The following is a 22,782-nucleotide window of genomic DNA, read 5'->3' on the forward strand; positions in this document are numbered from 1 at the left end:
TGCTGAGTTTTCCAAATTTGCTGACATATTGAGTGCAGCACTTTCACAGCATCATCTTTTAGGATTTGAAATAGCTCAACTGGAATTCCGTTACCTCCACTAGCTTTGTAGTGATGCTTCCTAAGGCCCACTGAACTTCACATTCCAGGATGTCTGGCTCTAGGTGAGTGATCACACCATCATGATTATCTGGGTCGTGAAGATCTTTTTTGTATAGTTCTTCTGTGTATTCTTGCCACCTCTTCTTAATATCTTCTGCTTCTGTGAGGTCCATACCATTTCTGTCCTTTATTGAACCCATCTTTGCATGAAATGTTCCCTTGGTATCTCTGATTTTCTTGAAGAGATCTGTAGTCCTTCCCATTCTGTTGTTTTCCTCTATTCCTTTGCATTGATCCCTGAGAAAGGCTTTCTTATGTCTCCTTGCTATTCTTTAGAACTCTGCATTCAAATGGGTATATCTTTCCTTTTCTCCTTTGCTTTTCGCTTCTCTTCTTTTCACAGCTATTTGTAAGACCTCCTGAGACAGCCATTTTGCTTTTTTGCATTTCTTTTTCCTGGGGATGATCTTGATCCCTGTCTCATGTACAGTGTCACAAACTTCTGTCCATAGTTCGTCAGGCATTCTGTCTATCAGATCTAGTTCCTTAAATCTATTTCTCACTTCCACTGTATAATCATAAAGGATTTGATTTAGGTCATACCTGAATGGTTTAGTGGTTTTCCCCACTTTCTTCAATTTAAGAGACTTAAATGATTTATTATTTGGTGTTTATATTTATTTTAGACTATAGAAATGATGTTAGACAAAATGTGAATTTAAGCTATTTTTAATTTGTGTTCAAAATGAGTCATAGAGCAGCATAGACAGCTCACAACATCAGCAACGCATTTGACCCAGCAACTGCTAATGAATGTACAGTGGTGATTCAAGAAATTTTGCAAAGGAGACGAGAGCCTTGAAGATGAGGAGCTTAGTGGCTGTCTGTCAGAAGTTGACACCAATAAATTGAGAGCCATCATCAGAAACAATCCTCTTAAAATTATGCAAGAAGTTTCCGAAGAACTCCACATTGACCATTCTATGGTCATTTGGCATTTGAAGCAAATTGGAATGGTGAAAAAGCTCAGTGAGTGGGTGTCTCACGTTGTTCAGTCATTGTTCATGAGCTGACTGCAAATCAAAAAAAATTGTCGTTTTGCAGTGTCCATGTTCTTTTATTCTATGCAACAACAATGAACTATTTTTCAATTGGATTGTGGTATGTGATGAATAGTGGAGTTTATACTACAGCCAGGGATGACCAGCTTGGTGGTTGGTCCAAGAAGTTCCAAAGCACTTCCCAAAGCCAAACTCGCACCAAAAAAGGTCATGGTCGTTGTGTGGTGTCTGCTGCCCCTTTCTAATCCACTACAGCTTTCTGAATTCCAGAGAAACCATTACATCTGAGAAGTATGTTCAACACACTGATGAGATGCACCAAAAACTGTAACACCTACAGCCAGTATTGGTCAACAGAATGGGCCCAGTTCTTCTCCACGACGATTCCTGACTGTGCGTTGCACAATCAGCGCTTCAAAAGTTGAACAAATTGGGCTACGGAGGTTTGCCTCATCCGCCATCTTCACCTGACCTCTTGCCAGTGGCTACCGACTTTAACTTCTTCAAATTTCTCGACAACTTTTTGCAGGAAAATGCTTCCACAGCCAGCAAGAGGCAGAAAATGCTTTTTAAGAGTTTGTCAAATCCTGAAGCACAGATTTTTACACTACAGGAATAAACCAACTTATTTCTTAATTGACAAAAATGTGTTGATTGTAATGGTTCCTATTTTGATTAAGAAAAATGTGTTTGAGCCTAGATACAATGATTTAGAATTCATGGTCTGAAACTAGAATTACTTTTGTACCAACAGAGAGTCAGACACGACTGAGAGACTTTACTTTTAATATAATGCCTCTTTAATGTTTGGTTATTTCACTGGGCTCTGTAATGGAAAGGTAAGTACTTTTTTATATGCATTATACAGATTTTAGAACTGAGATTTGGGATTTTCCCCCTTTCCAGCCAAGCAACCTAATTAATGTATAGGATTAGTAGTACTTCTGGGTGCTGAAATGTTTGTGTTAATTAGTTAGGCCTGATATGCTGCTCCTGTTTCTTTTGTTTCAGGTTAAATGGAAACCACCCTTGGGAGCCGGATGCCTGTGTAGCCATTCTACCACATCAGTGAATTGCAATGAGTGGAGGAGGAGAGCAGCCGGATATCCTCAGTGTTGGAATCCTGGTCAAAGAAAGATGGAAAGTAGTAAGTATACATAAGGAAGAGAGAGGGGCGGGGTAGGGGAAAGGAAGAGGTTTTGGTATCTTGATAAAACATTTCATTAGGAAATAATACATATGTTGCTTATATGCCTAAAGCAGTTACTTTTGTTTCTTTTCCTATAATTAGGTTCTGTTTATACCCTAATTCTTGTTCTTGCTCCTTACAGTAGTAAATTTTCCTAAGCTCTAATAGCTACTATTGAGTAAGGTAAATAAAAGTATACTTACTTAGGGAAAGAACAATTGAAAAAAATACAATGTAATGAACTGCCCTTTTTATTTTTTAACATTTTATTAAGGAAAATTGTAAGTATATGTTAAAATAGCATGACTGTTATAAAGAACTTCCAGGTACCCATGCCCAGCTTAAACAGTTATAGATTGATAGTCAGTCTTGTTTCATCTCTTTTAACCTCTCTACTAAATATTTTAAAATTATTCTTTCTTATTTTTTAAATTATGAAAATATGACAACACATTTATAGGAGACTTGGAAAATACAGGACAAAGTTACATATAGTTCCAGTATATATTACAGTCATTTGTTTTAAGTAGATAAATTAAGATTTTTAATTGGAGTTTTAATATGAAACTCTCAGAAATTAATAGGATGACTGTACAGAGAAGTAGAATATAGTATACCTTAAAAGCACTATAAACCAGTTTGATGCAATTAATTATTTATACAGTTTTCACACAACAGTAGGATACAAATTCTGTTGAAGTTCCCATTGACTATAAACTAGGAGACACTGGAACATAGCTAGAGACTTAAGATCAGGTGCAGAAATTTCATGGTCTTAAAGGTACAGAAATCATACAGAATCTGTTCTCTTATTTCTGTGGACTTAGGTTAGCGATAACTATCAAAAGATATTTGAAAATAAAGTTAGAAGACTGAAAAACATAGAAGGTGATTGCAGAGAAGAAAGCGTTTAAATGAGAAATTAATATCAGAGATACTTTTAAAAATCCCATGTATTTGGAAATTAAATATCCACTTTTAAATGAGGGATATATCTAAGAACCTGTAACATGGAAAATTAGAAAATATTTGTAATAGAATAAAAATGAAAAAACAATTTACCAGAATCTGTTGCATGCAACTGAAGCTGCTAAATGCACTTAAATATAATGTGGAGTCTTAAATAAGGTATGAAAACAAATAATGGACACTAGCATAAAATTTTGTGAAGATTTGAACAAAATCTGTACTTTGGTTAATAATACTGTATCACTTGTTAACTTCTGGGTTTTTTTTTCCTTGACAGCATAATATTTCTTAATATTCTCAGAATTAGATTAGAAGTTTCAAGCCTCATTCACATTTTTTTAAATCACTAAGATAATAAACTTTCTATACTTCTAGCAGTAATAGAAAAGTGAAAGTGAAGTCGCTCAGTCGTGTCCGACTCTTTGCGACCCCATGGACTGTAGCCTTCCACACTCCTCTGTACTTGGGATTTTCCAGGCAAGAGTACTGGAGTGGGTTGCCATTTCCTTCTCCAGGGGATCTTCCTGACACAGGGATCGAACCTGGGTCTAGCAGTAATACTAGATGCCAAAATATATGGAACTATATCAAAATTTTGAGTGAATATAAATTAGAAATCTAGCATTCTATCATACTGAGTCAGACAAGTGGAATAAAAATATCATGAATTTTTTAGCTAGGCAAAAATTCATAAGTCTTCTAAAATATGTGTATTATACATACTCTATATAGATACATATGTGTATACAAAAGCTTTTCTACTATACTTTGCTTGAGAAAGAACATAAAAAAAAACAGAGATGGGGAAATGGGAAAATATACCAAATGAAATGGGAGCACTGAATATGAAATAGAAAAAGTGAAACAAACTAGATAAAAGTAAAAGATCATCATAGAGTCCAGTTTTTGTTTTTTTTTTTTTTTAATATTTTTAATGACTGGGACAGACCTAAAACCGCAGCTTCTGTAAGAACCATTTGTTCTTGCCAGTGTTGTATCTCTCCTCAAACTTGACCTTTGCCTCTCATGGGGCCCTGTGTTGGAGAGCGGATCTCCGAAGACATCCTTGTTCACAACAGTTTTGTCCAAGGGCATATTCGTAGAGTACCTTGTAGGCATGAGGTGATTATAATTATATAACTTTCACAAAAGACTTGATCTTTGACCTCCTGGTGATTTTCTTCTTGCCCATGGAAGCTGTCACTCTGCAGGGATAGCGATCAATTCCAGCCACCAGAACACGGCTGTAGGGTCAGTCTGAGGTGCCGTCATCAATATTCATCACGACGACCGCTTTGCGTCCAGAGTAGCGACAGGCCAGGACCAGCACCACCTTCCCGGGTTTCATGAACTTGCCCATTTAGGCAGCTACCACTCGGGACTACAGCAGAAAGCAAGAAAGGGCACTTGTGCTAACCTTTCACCCCGGGAAGCGTGATCTCACTTCCCAGTTGTTTTTAAACTTTAAAAACAGATCTCTCCCCAAATATTTTGAAGCACATCTTTTACCTTACTTTTCTCTATGCACATCAGTATATAATCTCTAAAAGATATACTTCTTTTGAAAATTTAATCGTAATATCACATTCAGTAAAACAATGTCATTAATATCATTAGATATCCTTCCAACTTTCACATTTTCCTAATTGTTTTGTAAAGTTTTTTTAACAGTTGAATCAAATCCAAGTGAAGTCTGGATGTTTCAGTTGGTTGCCATCACTTAAGTTTCCTTTAATTTCTAAGTTCCTTTTCATCTTTCTTTTTTTCTTGCAGTTTATTTTTTGAAGAAACTAGGTTATTTATAGAATTTTCCATAGTTTGAAACATAGTTTTTCTATTGTTTCTGCATGGTGTTAACATGATTCTCTGTCTGGTGTATTTTATGTAAACTGTTGCTTATGTAGAGAGGCATGATTAGATCTGACTTCAGGTTTGTTTATTGAGGTAGGGGCTTTTTTTTTTTTTTTTACCCATAAAGCATACTGTTAACTTTGGATGGGAGGCACATAATGTCTTATTGCCCATCATTTTGTTAGCACTATTGATCATCATTGTCTAGGTCTGGTAATTCAAAGGGATGGCAGATTGGTGATCTATCATTCCTTCATTTATTAGTTGAAGTACATCTATGAAGAGAAATTTTGCATTGTTAACTATTTGATTATCCTGAGATACAGTTTGACTAGGAATACAGGATAAATGCTTGATTCTTTTCTTAATTTACCAGTTTTCAAAATAATAAATTGGTTCCCTAGCATCTTCTGATGCTAATCAGAATCAAACCCCATACCCTCCAGAGATGCTTGGAGGGCTCAAACATACCTTGTGCACACTAGGACCCAGAGACCCCGCAGAGACTGAGGCAGAACTGTGTTTGGGTGTCTCCTGAGGAGGTACAGGTCAGCAGTGGACTGCTGCAGGGGCAGAGGCTCTGGGTGCAGTAGACCTGGGTATGACATAAGCCCTCTTGGAGGAGATCGCCATTGACCCACCATAGAGCCACCAGAATTTACACAGGACTGGGGAAACAAACTCTGCGAGGGCACAAACAGAACAATGTGCGCACAAGGACCCAGGAGAAAGGAGCAGTGACCCCACAAGAGACTAACCCAGACTTGCCTGTGAGTGTCTAGGAGTCTCTGGCGGAGGTGTGGGTCGGCAGTGGCCTGCTGCAGGGTTGGGGGCACTGAGTGCAGCAGTGCTTGCATGGGACCTTTTTCATTGCCTCCACCATAGTTTGGCCTCAGGTCAAATAACAGGGAGGGGACACAGCCCCACCCTTCAACAGAAAATTGAAAACTGAGCATGGCCCCGCCCATCAGAACAAGACCCAGTTTCTCCCATCAGGAAGCTTCCATAAGCCTCTTATCCTCCATCAGAGGGCAGACAGACTGATAACCACAATCACAGAAAACTAACCAATCTGATCACATGGACCACAGCCTTGTCTAATGCAGTGAAACTATGAGCCATGCCATGTAGGGCCACCCAAGATGGACGGGTCATGGTAGAGAGTTCTGACAAAACATGGTCCACTGGAGAAGGGAATGGCAAACCACTTCAGTATTCTTGCCTTGAGAACCCCAAAAAAGCATGAAAAGGCAAAAAGATAAGACACTGAAAGATGAACTCCCCAGGTCAGTAGGTGCCCAATACGCTACTGGAGATCAGTGGAGAAATAACTCCAGAAAGAATGAAGAGACGGAACCAAAGCAAAAACAACACTCAGTTGTGGTTGTGACTGGTGATGGAAGTAAAGTCCGATGCTGTAAAGAGCAATATTGCATAGGAACCTGGAATGTTAGGTCCATGAATCAAGGCAAATTGGAAGTGGTCAAACAGGAGATGGCAAGAGTGAACATTGACATTTTAGGAGTCAGTGAACTAAAATGGACTGGAATGGGTGAATTTAACTCAGCTGACCGTTATATCTACTACCGTTGGCAAGAATCCCTTAGAAGAAATGGAGTAGCCATCATAGTTAGCAAAAGAGTCCAATCTTTTGGATGCAATCTCAAAAACGACAGAATGATCACTGTTCATTTCCAAGGATAACCATTCAGTATCACAGTAATCCAAGTCTATGCCCTGACCAATAATGCTGAAGAAGCTGAAGTTGAAAACAGTTCTATGAAGACCTACAAGACCTTCTAGAACTAACACCCAAAAAAGATGTCCTTTTCATTATAGGGGACTGGGATGCAAAAGTAGAAAGTCGAGAAATACCTGAAGTAACGGGCAAGTTTGACCTTGGAGTACAGAATGAAGCAGGGCAAAGGCTAATAGAGTTTTGCCAAGAGAACATACTGGTCATAGCAGTCACCCTCTTCCAACAACACAAGAGAAGACTCTACACATGGACATCACGAGATGGTCAAAACCGAAATCAGATTGATTATATTTTTTTGCAGCCAAAGATGGAGAAGCTCTCTTTATACAGTCAGCAAAACCAAGACTGGTAGCTAACTGTGGCTCAGATCATGAACTCCTTATTGCCAAATTCAGACTTAAATTGAAGAAAATAAGGAAAACCGCTAAACCATTCAGGTATGACCTAAATCAAATCCCTTACATTTGAAGGGACAAGTAGATTCAAGGGATTAGATCTGATAGACAGAGTGCCTGAAGAACTATGGATAGAGGTTGGTGACATTGTACAGGAGATACTGATCAAGACCATCCCCAAGGAAAAGAAATGCAAAAAGGCAAAATGGTTGTCTGAGGAGGCCTTGCAAACAGCTATGAAAAGAAGAGAAGCAAAAGGCATGGGAGAAAAGGAAAGATACACCCATTTGAATGCGGAGTTCCAAAGAATAGCAAGGAGACATAAGAAAGCCTTTCTCAGGGATCAATGCAAAGAAATAGAGGGAAACAATAGAATGGGAAAGACTACAGATCTCTTCAAGAAAATCCGAGATACCAAGGGAACATTTCATGCAAAGATGGGTTCAATAAAGGACAGAAATGGTATGGACCTAACAGAAGCAGAAGATATTAAGAAGAGGTGGCAAGAATACACAGAAGAACTGTACAGAAAAGATCTTCATGACCCAGATAATCATGATGGTGTGATCACTCACCTAGAGCCAGACATCCTGGAATGTGAAGTTCAGTGGGCCTTAGGAAGCATCACTACAAAGCTAGTGGAGGTAACGGAATTCCAGTTGAGCTATTTCAAATCCTAAAAGATGATGCTGTGAAAGTGCTGCACTCAATATGTCAGCAAATTTGGAAAACTCAGCAGTGGCCACAGGACTGGAAAAGGTCAGTTTTCATTCCAGTCCTAAATAAAGGCAATGCCAAAGAATGCTCAAACTACTGCACAATTGCACTCATCTCACAGGCTAGCAAAGTAATGCTCAAAATTCTCCAAGCCAGGCTTCAGCAATACGTGAACCGTGAACTTCCATATGTTCAAGCTGAATTTAGAAAAGGCAGAGAAACCAGAGATCAAATTGCCAACATCCATCAGATCATCAAAAAAACAAAGAGAGTTTCAGAAGAAAATCTACTTCTGCTTTATTGACTGCCAAAGCCTTTGACTGTATGTATCACAACAAACTGTGGAAAATTCTGAAAGAGATGGAAATACCAGACCACCTGACCTGCCTCCTGAGAAATCTGTATGCAGGTCAAGAAGCAACAGTTAGAATTGGACATGGAACAACAGACTGGTTCCAAATTGGGAAAGGGGTACGTCAAGGCTGTATATTGTCACCCTGCTTATTTAGCTTATATGTAGAGTACATCATGAGAAACGCTGGATTGGATGAAACACAAGCTGGAATTATGATTGCTGGGAGAAATATCAATAACCTCTGATAAGCAGATGACACTACCCTTAGGGCAGATAGCAAAGAACCTCTTGATGAAAGTGAAAAATGAAAGTTCTAAAGAACCTCTTGATGAAAGTGAAAGAGGAGAGTTGACTTAAAACTCAGCATTCAGAAAACTAAGATCATGGCATCTGGTCCCATCACTTCATGGCAAATAGATGGGGAAACAATGGAAAAAGTGAAAGACTTTATTTTCGTGGGCTCCAAAATCACTGCAGATGGTGACCGCTGCCATGAAATTAAAAGACGCTTGCTCCTTGGAAGAAAAGCTATGGCAAACCTAGATAATGTATTAAGAAGCAGAGTCATGACTTTGCTGACAAAGGTCCATCTAGTCAAAGGTATGGTTTTTCCAGTAGTCACATATGGATGTGAGCGTTGGACCATAAAGAAAGCTGAGCACTGAAGAATTGATGCTTTTGAAATGTGGTGTTGGAGAAGACTCTTGAGAGTCCCTTGGACTGCAAGGAGGTCCAACCAGTCCATCCTAAAGGAACTCAGCCCTGAATATTCATTGGGAGGACTGATGCTGAAGCTGAAACTCCAATACTTTGGCCATCTGGTGTGAAGAACTGACTCATTGGAAAAGACCCTGATGCTGGGAAGGATTGAGGTTGGGAGAAGAAGAGGACAACAGAGAATAAGATGGCTGGATGGCATCACCGGCTCAATGGACACGAGTTTGAGTAAACTGTAGGAGTTGGTGATGGATAAGGAGGCCTGGTGTGTTGTAGTCCATGGGGTCGCCAAGAGTCGGACACAACTGAGTGACTGAACGGAACTGAACTGAGCATCTTCTGAAAGTGACCAGTGAGATTTTTAAAATTATAATTAAGAATTCATGGATTTAAGCATATTTCACATGTTTCAGTCTGTTGTAGTTATCATTGCTATTGATGTTCATATTGTCTCATTTGACTAAAGGGATTTCCTTCATGTTGTCTCCTGAGTCTTTTTAACAGGATCCTTAATAGTCTTTTGATGGCTTCCTTGCCCTGGACTCAGAATCTGCTCTCTTTCTTCCAGTAAAGAAGCTATTTTTCTTTTGGATATATTTAAATATGTTTTATTGCTACCTGGTCTTTTGTTAACCAAGGTTTTGTTCCACTGGCAAGTTTAGCCAAGCTATTCAGTTGTTTCCTTAGTCTGTCAACAGATTGCAAAAAAAAGATTCTTCTTTTAGAAATAAAAATTTTGTTTTTATGGTACAGTGTTTTACTTATTAGGCAAAGCAGTAGACTGAAAATTTGCTTGAGTAAACATAGGAAAGAACTTTGTCATCATCATGGCTGGTGCAGGGAGATTCCAGCAGTTGGTAATCTTTATATAAGTCAGGCACGTGTGTTGCTTTGTTGAGAGCTTTGTGTTAAGTGCTATGGTAAAGGTTGGCAGTTCTCCATTAGACATATCAAAAGGTGACAAATGCAGCTATGCCTGGCATAGTTGCTCTGTCCTGATAATGAGAGCCAATATACATGTGGAGCATGTCTGCCAAATTTGAGTGACATAGTGGCCTCTTAGTAAAAAAAAAATTACAGGCTCATTGTTAAGGATGGTGTTTTGGTTATCTGTTATTCATTGAGTTGACCAAAAGATTCATTTGGATTTTTCTGTTACATCTTATGGAAGAACCCAAATGTTTTTGACCAACCCAATGACAAGCTACATCAAAATTTAGAGGCTTAAAACAATCATTTATTTTGATCACAGTCTTGTGGATTAGGAATTTAAAAAGAGTTCTGCCTAGATGGTTTTTATTTCTTAGCTGTGTGGCAGCTAGCAGGCTTGAGCTTTGGAGGGGCCACCTCCAAATGACTTCTTTGGTGCCTTGGGGTCCTTCGTTCCCTTAACCCCAAGCTGCTGGCCCATTTTCTAGGACCTCCCTTCGGGGCCATGTTCTGTGTAGCTACTCAGTGCCTCCGAGAGGAGGGTAAGTGGTGCTGAGAGAACTGGGCTCTGGTGGCCTGTCCCTCCTCCAGCCTCCCCACAGACACATCTCAGTCCGGTTCCAGAGGAGATTTCAGTTGGTAAAAAAAGATTTTAGGGATTTAAAACGTCTTCAAATGATTGCCTTAGAATTAGAACAGATCTGGTGGTTGAGAGTTATATGTGGGAAGTGAAGCTTCAGATACTGTGTCTTTCATGATGTTTCTGATGCTGGCTGTACACCTAATTTTAAAATTGTTTGTGGCTGAAATAAATTTAGTACTTGTGGACAAATCTGTGGGAAAAAATTTTGACATTATTTCTAAGTATTCATTCTTGGCATATGCTCAGTTAATAATATTGAGATCTTTTAGCATAAAATAGGGGTAGTCAATTATATGTTATTTTGTAAATATAAGAGATGAATCAACTTCTAATAGAATCTTCTATTAATTGTGTGTGTGTATGTGTTCTTATTTTATTTCCCATGCAGTTGAGGAAGATTGGGGGTGGGGGCTTTGGAGAAATTTACGATGCCTTGGACATGCTCACCAGGGAAAATGTTGCACTGAAGGTGGAATCAGCTCAACAACCAAAGCAAGTTCTGAAAATGGAGGTTGCTGTATTGAAAAAACTACAAGGTAAGCTGCTTTGTATGATATACCAAACAATTTATTATTGTCTTTGAACTTCAAGTTACATTCTTTATCAGTTGAATATTCTGGTGTCAACTAAGTGTAATCATGCTGAACATTTTTCTCTTGGACATTTTATTGCTAGCTAGTAATTGTAGAAATACTGATTGCTTAGAATAGTTGGACTTTGGGAATTTCTTTTCATGGTGAGTAAGGATAAGAAGGAGTGAATTACCTGAAACATTCTGCATTAGTAAGTGTTTACATAATGTCTGTTATGGTAAAATTTACCTTTTTAAAAAATAATTAAACATAAACACGTCTGAGTTGTTTCTTTTTGTGTTTTTGGATGTTAAACATGCTTTAATCACATCAAGAAATCTGCCTTCAAATCACACTGAAGGGTGGATAAAAAATAGTAATATTTGTTACATGTTGATTTCATTAGTTTCAATTTCATCAAATAACTCCTTTCTGGCCCTAGCCATCATTTTTGAGGTCCTTGTTACTACTTGAGTCCCTATTATTTTACTACAAGGATAAGTAACTTTTTTTCTGACTTCATTCTATGGATGTAAAACCCTTAATATGCGGCCAGTTTGATGCATCTTTGTATTTTCAGTTAATGACATAATCTGATATTACTGATATTTAAATATTTTTTCTGAATCAAAATTAAATAGAGGTGTGATTAGCACACTGAATGATCTTATTAAACTCTAGAGTGTTGATATTGCTATGGGACATTCATTAGTGTCTAAAGGAATTTAGTATTAACATAACAGAGCAAAGGAAGTTGCTATAATTGGTAGAAATAACTAGTTGGTAGAAATAGCAAGGACAAAATGCTATGTAGCTTAGGACCCTCAGATTCACAGCTGTATATTCTCTAGGGTGAATGTGCTATCTTTGTGAATCACTGATGTTTGGAATTTTCGTAAATTAGTTTCTGTTAAGTGAATGAAATGTGTATTATGTATTCTGGTAGCATCTATTGTTTTAATCACTGCCCTTTGCCTTAAGCTTTCTCATTGTCCCAAGTTTCTCTACTAATTGACTCATTTTTTAAGAGTATGATGCTAATATAGTTATAGATCTGTTTAATAGTTGTTTTTAGGCCAAACTTAGCTTTCCCAAAACATGGGAAATCAGGAAGATAGTGGATAGATCAGCACCCATTGTAACTACTTGAAAAAATAGATGATTAGAGAAGGAAGAATAGAGAAAAGGATGGTGCTCTCTTTTCGTCACTTTTTCTGTTCTTCCATGTTTATTTTGAGCTGTTTGCATCTCAGTGATATGAACAAACAGGTGCAGCTAGAGCTCTGTCTTCCTGGCTTGCACAGATCCCAAGTGATCTGTTTTACTCTCAGCCAAGTCCATAAAGGATATGTTAATATCAGCTTGGCTTGGACAGTGCTGCTTCACCTGTCTTTCTCCTACTTGGTGCTAAGGAAATGTTTCCAGATGAGGCAGGATACAGCTTTATAGCCCTTTCAGCAAGTTCTCCTGCCTATTTTGGCCATGGTTGACTCAGGATTCTATGTGGTAAAGCTTAAAGAACAGCTTTAGTACCTTTTAATGGGTGAGTTGGATCCTTGGACGCCGAGTCTCTCCTCTCCTTCTTATTTCGTCTTTCACACTACTACCTAAAATGTTTTTCTTACCTGCTTTTAGTTCCTCAGAACTTTTCACTTTCCAAAATAAATAGGTTTTTTTATCTTTTGGTCTGTATTTCAATGGGCAGCCCTTGACTTTCTTTTCTTGACTTTCTAACCATGCCTTCTGGATACTTAAGCTGATTCATGTCAGTGTATGGCAAAAGCCTCATAAATTCTTTTTGTTGTAGGTGCTTTGGAATCTAGACCCTTTGAGAACCTTTTAATGGAGCTGAACTTCTTGTTCCTGCCTGTCTGTTGTCATAATGATTTTCTTACTCAGTGACCCCAATAAAAAGGCTATATGTATAAGGAAAAGGTATATAACCAGAGGTTAGCCCTTTATAGGGCTGGTTGGTTTAAAATTGTTGTTTAATTTTTGATAACTTGTATAGGATTTTTTTTAACATAAAATGATACTTTATGATGAATTTATCCTGAACCCTAAGTTTTGTTCCTTTTGATAAATGAGTCCCCCTTTTCAAAATTCTCATAATTTCTTTTCCTGTACATCACAATTCCTCAGCTCATGCATAATTCTCATTACTAGCATATTCCTTTCTCATTGGCCCTAAAGCGTGAAGGCCTTAGCATTTTGCTGGAAATAATAAAAATTTGCCAGACATTGCTTTGTAAGAACTTTGTTGATGATTAATGGTTTTGTGAGTGTATTAATTTATATTTATTGGAACAAAGAAGGTCTTAGTCACTTATTCCCTACCAAAAAAAAAAAAAAAAAGAATATGAGAATATATTAGAGGTAGTTTATGTTAAACATTAGGAAAATTTGGGAGAATCTACATTATTGCGAAAGTGAAATAATAACACTGTGGAAACTCTGCAGGTGACCAGTTTTAAGAATGGATTGGAGAGGAAGCCCATGTTCCAGTTTTTCTTTTTTTTTTTAATTAGGAGACTTTACCTTTTTAGAACTGGTTCAGGTTTACAGGAAAAACTGAGCAGGAAGTGGAGTCCCCATCTACAGTTTCCTCTGTATTAACATCTTGCATTAGTGTCGTATATTTGTTACAGTTGGTGAAACAGTATTGATACATTATTGTTAACTAAAGTCCATAATTTACATTAGGGAATTCCTTTATTAATGACATAAACACTGTAGTCTTAAACACCTAAGAAAATTATTTCTCAATACCATATAAAATCTAACAGCCAGTATTTAACTTCTCCTATTGTCTTAAAAATACCCTTTTCACATTGAGTTTTTTAAATAAAGATTCACGTGCACAGTAAGCACTTTGCATTTAGTTGACATCTCTCTTAAGTATCTCTTAATATACATGTATTCCCCCCTCCTCTTTTTTTTTTTTTTTTAATCTTGGCGTTGCTGTTTATTTGTTGAGAGATGAAGTTCTTAGTTTGCTAGAGCAGTCCACATCTGAATTTGGCTGATTGCTTCCTTGCAGTATTGTTTAATATGTTCCTCTATCCTCCACATTTCCTGTGAACTTGTAGTTAGACCTAGTGGCTCAATGAGATCCGTGCAGTTATTGTTGCTGATGGAGTACATTGTCTTCATCCACTGTTTCCATGGGGTTGTAAAATATTTCTGATTCTTTTATTCCTTCCAAATTTCTGAATTGGAATTATTCTACAGAGTAGAATTTTATTTCATCAGCCATTTGTTTCTCCTGAAATGATAGTTACTACAAGAAGGGCTGGATAAAGACCTGATTTTTTTTTCCTGTTTATTTGCCAATTTTCAAAATAACAAGTTGTGCCCTTATGTGAATAGTGAGCTGTTTTTCTGTTTTGAGTATCACTATGAGATCATGGATTTTTATATGTTTTCTTTCAATCCATTGCAGTTATTCTTTTTTTGCTAAAATTTCCATTTCTTTTGGCTGGTGGAAGCCCTTTTAAATTGTCTGCTTGTCCTCCTGATGTAACTTTAGTGTTCTTTTATATCACTAGCTTACTGGCACAGTACATGTTCCAGGCTTTCCTTGAACTTTCTTTCCCTGCACCAGAGTTGGAATCAGGACCCCTTTTTCTCCAATAAACCTTTATATTGGGAGAAAACTGAGATCATGATGTGGGGAGTAAGACACCAATTGATATTGGACCAACACACTTCTTTCAATAGGTTTTAATATTACTCGATATTACCTAGTTTATTCTTATATGCACTTTTCAATTTGTTTACATCATTTATTTTAGGCAAAATGTATTTTGTACATTTAAACTTGACATACTATGCTTAGTAGCAAAGTGATAGTAGAAAGTGGCTTTGTATTTTGTGATACTGTACATTTGTAAATGGAGTTGTGGGAGAATAGGATAACATTAACTCTTCTATTTCTGGTTATCATTTTAATAAATTATTTTTTTGGTAAGAAAAAGAATTATTAAGATTCTGGAATAATTTGTTACAGAGTGTTATAAATACTAGTTGGTAAAGTCATCTTTGGGTGACTAAGGTTTAGATTCACAAAACCATGTTATATAGATGTTTAGTTCTTCATTGTTACAAGAGATAGTCACTTGGATCTTCCAGAAAAAGGTTTGTATTTGGTTTTGAAGTTTTGGTTTTTTTAAAATCTTTGCATATAGGTGGTGTGATGTGGAAATTCAGAATATTATAAAATGACTAAAATTTATCCTCAGATCTTTTCACCAAAGGAAGTCTTCCTAGGATCTTGAGAAGTTTATATTTTGTTTACTTGCTTCCAGTTGAAACAAGTGGTGGTTTAGTTCTAACTCGTCTCTGACTCTTGTGACCCCATGAACTGTAGCCTGCCAGGCTTCTTTATCCATGGAATTTCCCAGGCAAGAATATTAGAGTGGGTTGCCATTTCCTTCTGTACACACACACACCCACCACTAATCCTTGTGTCTTCCCTCCATGATGTGTTCAATCTAATGAAGTTTGTTGTACTTCCATCTCCTTCTGTACACACATACACACACGCACACACACACCACTAATCCTTATGTATCTTACCTCCATGATGTGTTCAATCTAATGAGGTTTGTTGAACTTAAAACTAGAAAATTGCCCAGCCTTTCTATCCCGTTCTAGCTCTTCATGCTGTAAATGATCAATATCATCTTATCTCTTGTGCCTTTTCAAAGCGTTAAATTAAGTAAAACTGAGGTTTTTCTCTTTATATATTACCTTGGATGAGAAAGTAATTAATTTAAAGCTTCTTTAAATATTTTTCTTCTCTAGATCCTCTAAAAGCAAGTGAAGATCCTATTGATATCAAATAGAGTAAATACCACTGTTACAACCAAGTAATTTTTTTATTCTTAGTTGAATTAGGAATTTTTCTTGCCTCATATAAATGCAGGGAAAAATTGTTTTTCCTTACAGCCCATAAAGAGATTGTAGTTTTTGTTTTGAATTACGGGAACTTTTTTGGAAACCCTGGAATATTGGTCCTGGATTTTATTTTTGCTTTGGAGACTGCAGAGCACAAGCTGAAAGTTCAGATGAAATGTTACTACTACAGAAGATCAGTTCTACCTCTTCTGCCTTCCCTGCTTGAAGTTCTATCTGCTGCTGTAAAATGTGACTTCTTTGTTCCCCCAGTCATAAGAATATAAGAAATATGTGATTTCTGGATTAGACCCCCTGGTCTGTTCAGTATAGAATGTCTGTGAAAGTTATTTCAAATTTGCTTGCCCTCACTGAGTTTTTGTTCTATCAGATATGGGTATGTTAGAAGATCTCAAATAACTTATTTTTTGAGAGAGCATATTAGTCAGACTTTGGGACCTAAAGATTAGGGATAACACCTTACACCTCATTACATCTTTTAATCTTTTAAAAACCTATCATCTGCCATTTTGTTCATTTTACCTAGTGCATTTTTTCCCCTTAAAGTAACTTTTGTTTGCCCTAGTTAAGGTTTATCTTTTCTATCAAGGGATGATAGGAGATCATTGAGAACTTCAACTGTTCAACCTGTCCATTTAAGTATATCCCAATTTAGGTATATTGGAAGATTTAGCATCATCTGGCAGTTTAAAGATTTGTTTATTCATTACTCTATTTGGGTTTAGAAAAATGACATTTAAGAAATAGAGTAGGTCTAGATTATTTAAAGGAGCAGAGATTAATCTCCTTGAAAGAGAATATCATATATAGAGACATACATATTTATATGTGCTTTATATGCACAAAGAAAGTCTGCAGTTGTATAGAACTCAAGAAGCCACTGAGCCATTGGGAATGGCTGTGTTTGTGTATTGGAATTAGAGGGACTAGGAAAGGAGAGACTCTTTTCCCTTTATACTCTTCAGTGCTTAAGAAATTGAGAAAAATAAGCAAACATTTCTTTTGTAGCAAAAGTATAATTAAATGATAATAATAAGTATCTTTAAAATCCATTCTTACTCTTCATCTTTTCTCAAATTTCTGAATGCTTGAAAATACCTGGTTAATTTGTGCAGTATAATTAAAATCAGCTGTTTTGTGTTGTGACCCTTCTTTATAAATGATTAGTAACATCTTATTTGTAGGAAGATCTGTAACTGTGTTTGAGTGCTTACTGTATGCTAGGAACAGTGCTACTGAATGCTAGGCTCATACATATCTTATTTTAATGTCTTATATCTATATCATATTTAACTTCTGCATATGTTCTCCTTCCTTTTTTTTTTTACAACCCTTTTTAAGCGTGTAAGTGTTCATGGTAAAAGAATTTAAAATCAAACAGAAGAATACTGTAAAAAGTAAAAGTTTTTTTCCCTTAGCCCTTTCATTCTTCCCTCTAACCACTGTTACAGGTTTCTTGTGTTTTTTCTAGAAACATTCAATGCATATATTTAATCTATCCATTTGTCTGTGTACATGAATATATACATATATATTATATAGAATCATAATAAGATTAAATTACTATAATCATATAATTTATGGATATATATGATTTATAATCATTTGATCATATATGATGTGTATCATAACATTGTATGTGTGTGTGCATGTCTGTAAGTGCATGTGTGTATATAAAATCTCCCTCCCTACCCATAACCCCCAACCACATGTGGAATCATACTGTATATACTGTTCAACTTGATGAGACCCCCTTAGAGTCAGACAATAAGATTCATTTTCTGTGCACTTTTATGTTCTGCAGAGGAGTAATCCTTCAAGAAAATCATGTCACTTCCTGGCCATTGCTAAAACACTTCAGGGCCTTCCTTTACTTTCTTTATACACACTTTAAATTAACATGGCATACACACCTTGAATTGATATCTGCCTGCTTTTCTATACTGTTTTCTTGAAACTGTTGGGCTTACACTTAGTGTTGGTCATCCTGAACTATTTTTCAATTTCTTTAACACTTTATAGCTTCCTCTGAGTCATACTTTCAATAAATCTCTTTTTTTTCCTTCTTTTAAAAATTTTATAACAGTCCTAGTATTCACAAATATCCACAGGTAAAATAAGATTTAGAGAAGTAAAGCAAAGTATAATTAAGAACTTCACTTTTTTCCTAATAATTGAATAACCAAAAGTATATATGCTTAAAATAATGTGATCCTGTTAAGTTGCTTGTTCCCTTTTCCTCAGGGAAAGATTATTACAGGATTTATTTATTTTTAAATTTTAATTTCTTATGATCAAATTTAACAAGTAGTTGAGTCAATCAGTTCTACAAAGTTTGTTATGAGAAGCAGTAGTCCAGGTTCTGGTTCCAGATAAGATGGAGTAAGCACACTTCACCCTGTCTTTCCCACTGAATGCAGCTGTAAGACCTGGACAGAATGCTTGGAGTGGCTATTTGAGGACTCTGAAAAATAAATAGTAGGAGGCAGATTGGGGAAGAAGACCAGAATTCAAAGTACTACTGAACCGTCGGTGAGTTTACCATTTTTTTTCTTCCAGTATGCCCCAGACTGAACTTAATGTATCCTGAAACTTGGACGTGAGCATTATTAACATGGACAGAAAGAGCACCAGGAGAATCCCATTAGTTCTGACCCAAGGAAGAGGAAAGAGGTCTTCTAATACTCAGAATGTGGCAACCCCACATCCTTCTCTTTTTTCTTTTTTTCCCCCTCTTTCTTCATTCTCTTGCAGCCCAGGCCTCAAGCAATCCTGGGCAGTGGCATCAGTGGGGCAGGCAGGAGCCTGAATCTCAAAAGGATAGGAACCTTCCTCTCAGATTGGAGGAGCTGTTGTCTCAAGAGAGTGGGGCAAGTCCCATTGCTTTTCGTTTCCCTCTGCTCTTCTGTTGCTTGGCCCTGATGTGGGCATGGTTATGGGAAGTATATGGAAGAATGGGGCTAATGAAGCCCCAGCTTTCTGCAGGAAGGCTGAAAAAGGGAAGCCCCAGGAATCCAGAGGATTGCAGGTGAATGAGAAGCTTGGGAAAGTGACCACTTAAAATTGCTCACAGACTCCTGAGCTGACTTCCAAGCTGTGTGTGCTTGTGTATGATCCTGAACGGCACATTGAGGACCAAATTATGGGATAGACCACCCCCAAGACCCAAACTGGACACTGCGTGGGACAGTTATGGAACACATTCAGTATGACTTCAAAGGCTTTGCACACTAAACTGAAATTGGAAATGCAGGCTACAGAAGGATGGTCAGAACTTGAAGTGTGAACCCGACTGGGTCAATTACTGGCTAAAATAAAAACACCAGCACTCTTGGTGGGACTTAAATAGGAGCCAGATTCTCATAAGATAATATTCAAAATGTCCAGAATACAATCTTGGATTACTCAGCTTAAAAAGAACCTGTGAAATCTGCACTCACTTGGGAAAAGGCAAAAAAGAGATACCAGTGCCAGGATCACAGATGTTAAAATTATCTCAAAAAGACTTAAAATCAGATATTATGACCATATTCCAGGAATGAGTGGGAAGATAGAAAGTCTCAGCAAAGAAATAGAAGATGTAAAGAAGAACTAAATGGAGATTTTAGAACTGAGAAATACAATAATGGAAATGAAAAGCTCACTGAACGGGCTTGATAGCAGAGAGGACATGACATAGTAAGTCAGTGAAGTTAAATAAATAGAAGTGATCCAATTTGAAGAACAGAGAAAAATATAAATAAGTGCCTCGGAAATCTTGAAACTCTCATAAAGTCTAACATTTGTGTTGTCAGAGACCCAGAATGTGAAGATAATGGTTCTGGTGTGGCAAAAATATTTTAAGAAATAATGGCATACTGATTAGAAAGGAAGAAATAAAACTGTCTCTATTTATGCAGATAGCATGACTATATGTTTATAAAATCCCAAGGAATCCAGAAAAAAATAACTGGAATACATGAGTTTAGTAAGTGGTTCAAGGTCAGCCCACACACAAAAAAATCATATTTCTGTGTACTAGCAACACATAATTGAAAATGGAATATTAAAAAATCCATTTATAGTAGCTCTCACAAAATGAAATACTTAGGTATCAATGTAGCAAAATATGTATGAGAGCTTTATGGTGAAAATGTAAAATCCTTATTTTTAAAACTTCTTTAATTTTAATTTATTTTTAAAATTTATTTATTTTTAATTGAGGATAATTGCCTTATAGTATTGTGTTGGTCTCTGCCAAACATAAACATGAATCAGCTATAAGTATACATATGTCCCCTCCTAATTTATTTTTTAAAAGGAAATTTTAAATTTCCTAAATAAAGACATGTATTCATGAATTGGAAAATTCACTATATATAAGACATCGATTTTCCTCAAGTTGCTTTATAGATTTGAAGCAATAACAACAGCAATAAATCCTAGCAACACTGGTTGTCGTGATAGAGAAACCAATTTTAGAATTTTTATAGAAAGGCAAAGGACCTAGAATTTCTAAAACAATTTTTAAAAAGAAAAATGTTGGAAAAATCAAGCTACACGATTTTAAAACTTAGTACAAAGGTACCACAGTCAAGACTGTGGTGAAGGAATAGGCATATAGATCACCGAACTAGAATAGACTTCAGAAGTAGACTCATAGAAATATGGCCAATAATGTTTAACAAAGTTGCAAAGTGGAAAAAGAGTAGCACTTTTGATAAATGGTGTTGGAACAGTGGGACATCCAAATACCAAAATAGTGAACCTTGACCTAAACTACACACATTATACAAAAATGAACTTGAAAAGTACCACACATCCAAATGTGAAATATAAACCTATACAGTTTTTAGAAGCAAACACAGAAAATCTTTGTGAACTGGCTATAAGCAAGAAGTTCTTTCACATGACACCAAATCATGATTGAAAAGAAGAAGCTGATGAATTGGACTGAATCAAATTATTTTGCTTGTGAAGACACTATTAACAGAATGAAAAGACAGGTTATAGACCAGGAGAAAATACTTGCAAATCACATATCTGCAAAGGACTTAAAATCAGAATATTTAAACTCCAAAAACTCAACAATAAGAAAAGAATCCAATTAAAAATCTTTAGGAGAGGATATAGAGTGGAAAATCAGCTCAGCAAAAGATGCTTAGAATCATTAGCCATTATGTTTTTCTTCAGTTGCAAAGTCATGTCTGACTCTTTGCGACCCCATGGACTGCAGCATGCCAGGCTTCCCTGTCCTTCACTATCTCCCTGAGTTTGCTCAAACTCATGTCCATTGAGTTGGTTATGCTATCTAAACATCTCATTCTCTGCTGTCCTTTTCTCTTTTTGCCTTCAGACTTTCCCAGCATCAGGATCTTTTCCAATGAGTGGGCTCTTCTCATGAGGTGACCAAAGTATTGGAGCTTCAGCATCAGTCCTTCCAATGAATGTTCAGAGTTGATTTCCTTTGGGATTAACTGGTTTGATCTCCTTGCTATCTAAGGAACTCTTAAGATCTTCTCCAGGACCACAGTTCAAAAGCATGAAGTCTTCGATGCTCAGGCTTCTTTATGGTCCAACTCTCACATCCATACATGACTACTGGAAAAACCATAGCTTTGACTACATAGACCTTAGGCAAAGTGATGTCTCTGCTTTTTAATATGTTGTCAAGGTTTGTCATAGCTTTCCTTCCAAGGAGCAAGTGTCTTTTGCTGATAGCTCAGTTGGTAAAGAATCCGCCTGCAATGCAGGAGACCCTGGTTCAGTTCCTGGGTCGGGAATATCCACTGGAGAAGTGATAAGCTACCCACTCCAGTATTCTTGGGCTTCCCTGTAGCTCAACTGGTAAAGAATCCACTTGCAGTGCAGGAGACCTGGGTTCAATCCCTGGGTTGGGAAGATCCCCTGGAGAAGGGAAAGGTTACCCACTCCAGTATTCCGGCCTAGAGAATTCCATGGACCACTCCATGGGATGGCAAACAGACACAACTGAGCGATTTTCACTTTCACACTTTCCTTCCAAGGAGCAAGCGTCTTTTAATTTCCTGGCTACAGTCACTGTCTGCAGGGATTTTGGAGCCCAAGAAAATGAAATCTGTCTCTGCTTCCACTTTTTCCCCATCTATTTGCCATTAAGTGATGGGACTGGATGCCATGATCTTAGTTTTTTGAATGTTGAGTATTAAGCCAGCTTTTTCACTGTCCTCTTTCACCCTCAAGAGGCTCTTTAATTCCTGTTCACTTTCTGTGGTTAGCATATCATCTGCATAACTGAGGTTGTTGATATTTCTCCCAGCAGTCTTGGATCCAGCTGTGCTTCATCCAGCCCAGCATTTCGCATGATGTGCTCTGCATATCAGTTAAATAAGCAGGGTGACAACATACAGCTTTGTCCCACTCCTTTCCAGTTTTGAAGCAGTCTGTTCCATGTTCGATTCTAACTGTTGCTTCTTGATCTGCATACAGCTTTCTCAGGAGACAGGTATGGTGGTCTGGTATTCCCATCCTTTTAAGAATTTTCCACAGTTGTGATCCACACAGGAAAAGGCTTTCAAGTAGTCAATGAAGTAGGTGTTTTTCTGGAATTCCCTTCCCTTCTCTATGATCCAGAGATCGTTGGCAATT

The 22,782-nt window shown here is 37.1% G+C and overlaps 1 protein-coding gene and 1 pseudogene across 9 annotated transcripts in view; one reads left to right on the forward strand and one right to left on the reverse strand.

Annotated features, from left to right (window-relative positions):
• TTBK2 (tau tubulin kinase 2) overlaps window positions 1–22,782 on the forward strand; it is a 129,302-nt gene that overhangs the window by 35,181 nt on the left and 71,339 nt on the right. For 6 of the 9 annotated variants that reach the window (XM_043919116.1, XM_043919115.1, XM_043919114.1 and 3 more), the window contains 2 exons: window positions 2,174–2,309; window positions 11,076–11,223. In XM_043919116.1, the coding sequence (XP_043775051.1) occupies window positions 2,241–2,309; window positions 11,076–11,223 (217 nt within the window). In that variant the 5' untranslated portion in view covers window positions 2,174–2,240. Of the gene's footprint in view, window positions 1–2,173; window positions 2,310–11,075; window positions 11,224–18,596; window positions 18,709–22,782 lie in introns of those variants that run through there. The other 3 variants (XM_043919121.1, XM_043919122.1, XM_043919123.1) reach the window with 1 other exon arrangement.
• Window positions 4,270–4,680, reverse strand: LOC122704434 (annotated as a pseudogene).

Source organism: Cervus elaphus, chromosome 12, assembly GCF_910594005.1.
Source record: "Cervus elaphus chromosome 12, mCerEla1.1, whole genome shotgun sequence".
Lineage (NCBI taxonomy): Eukaryota > Metazoa > Chordata > Mammalia > Artiodactyla > Cervidae > Cervus > Cervus elaphus.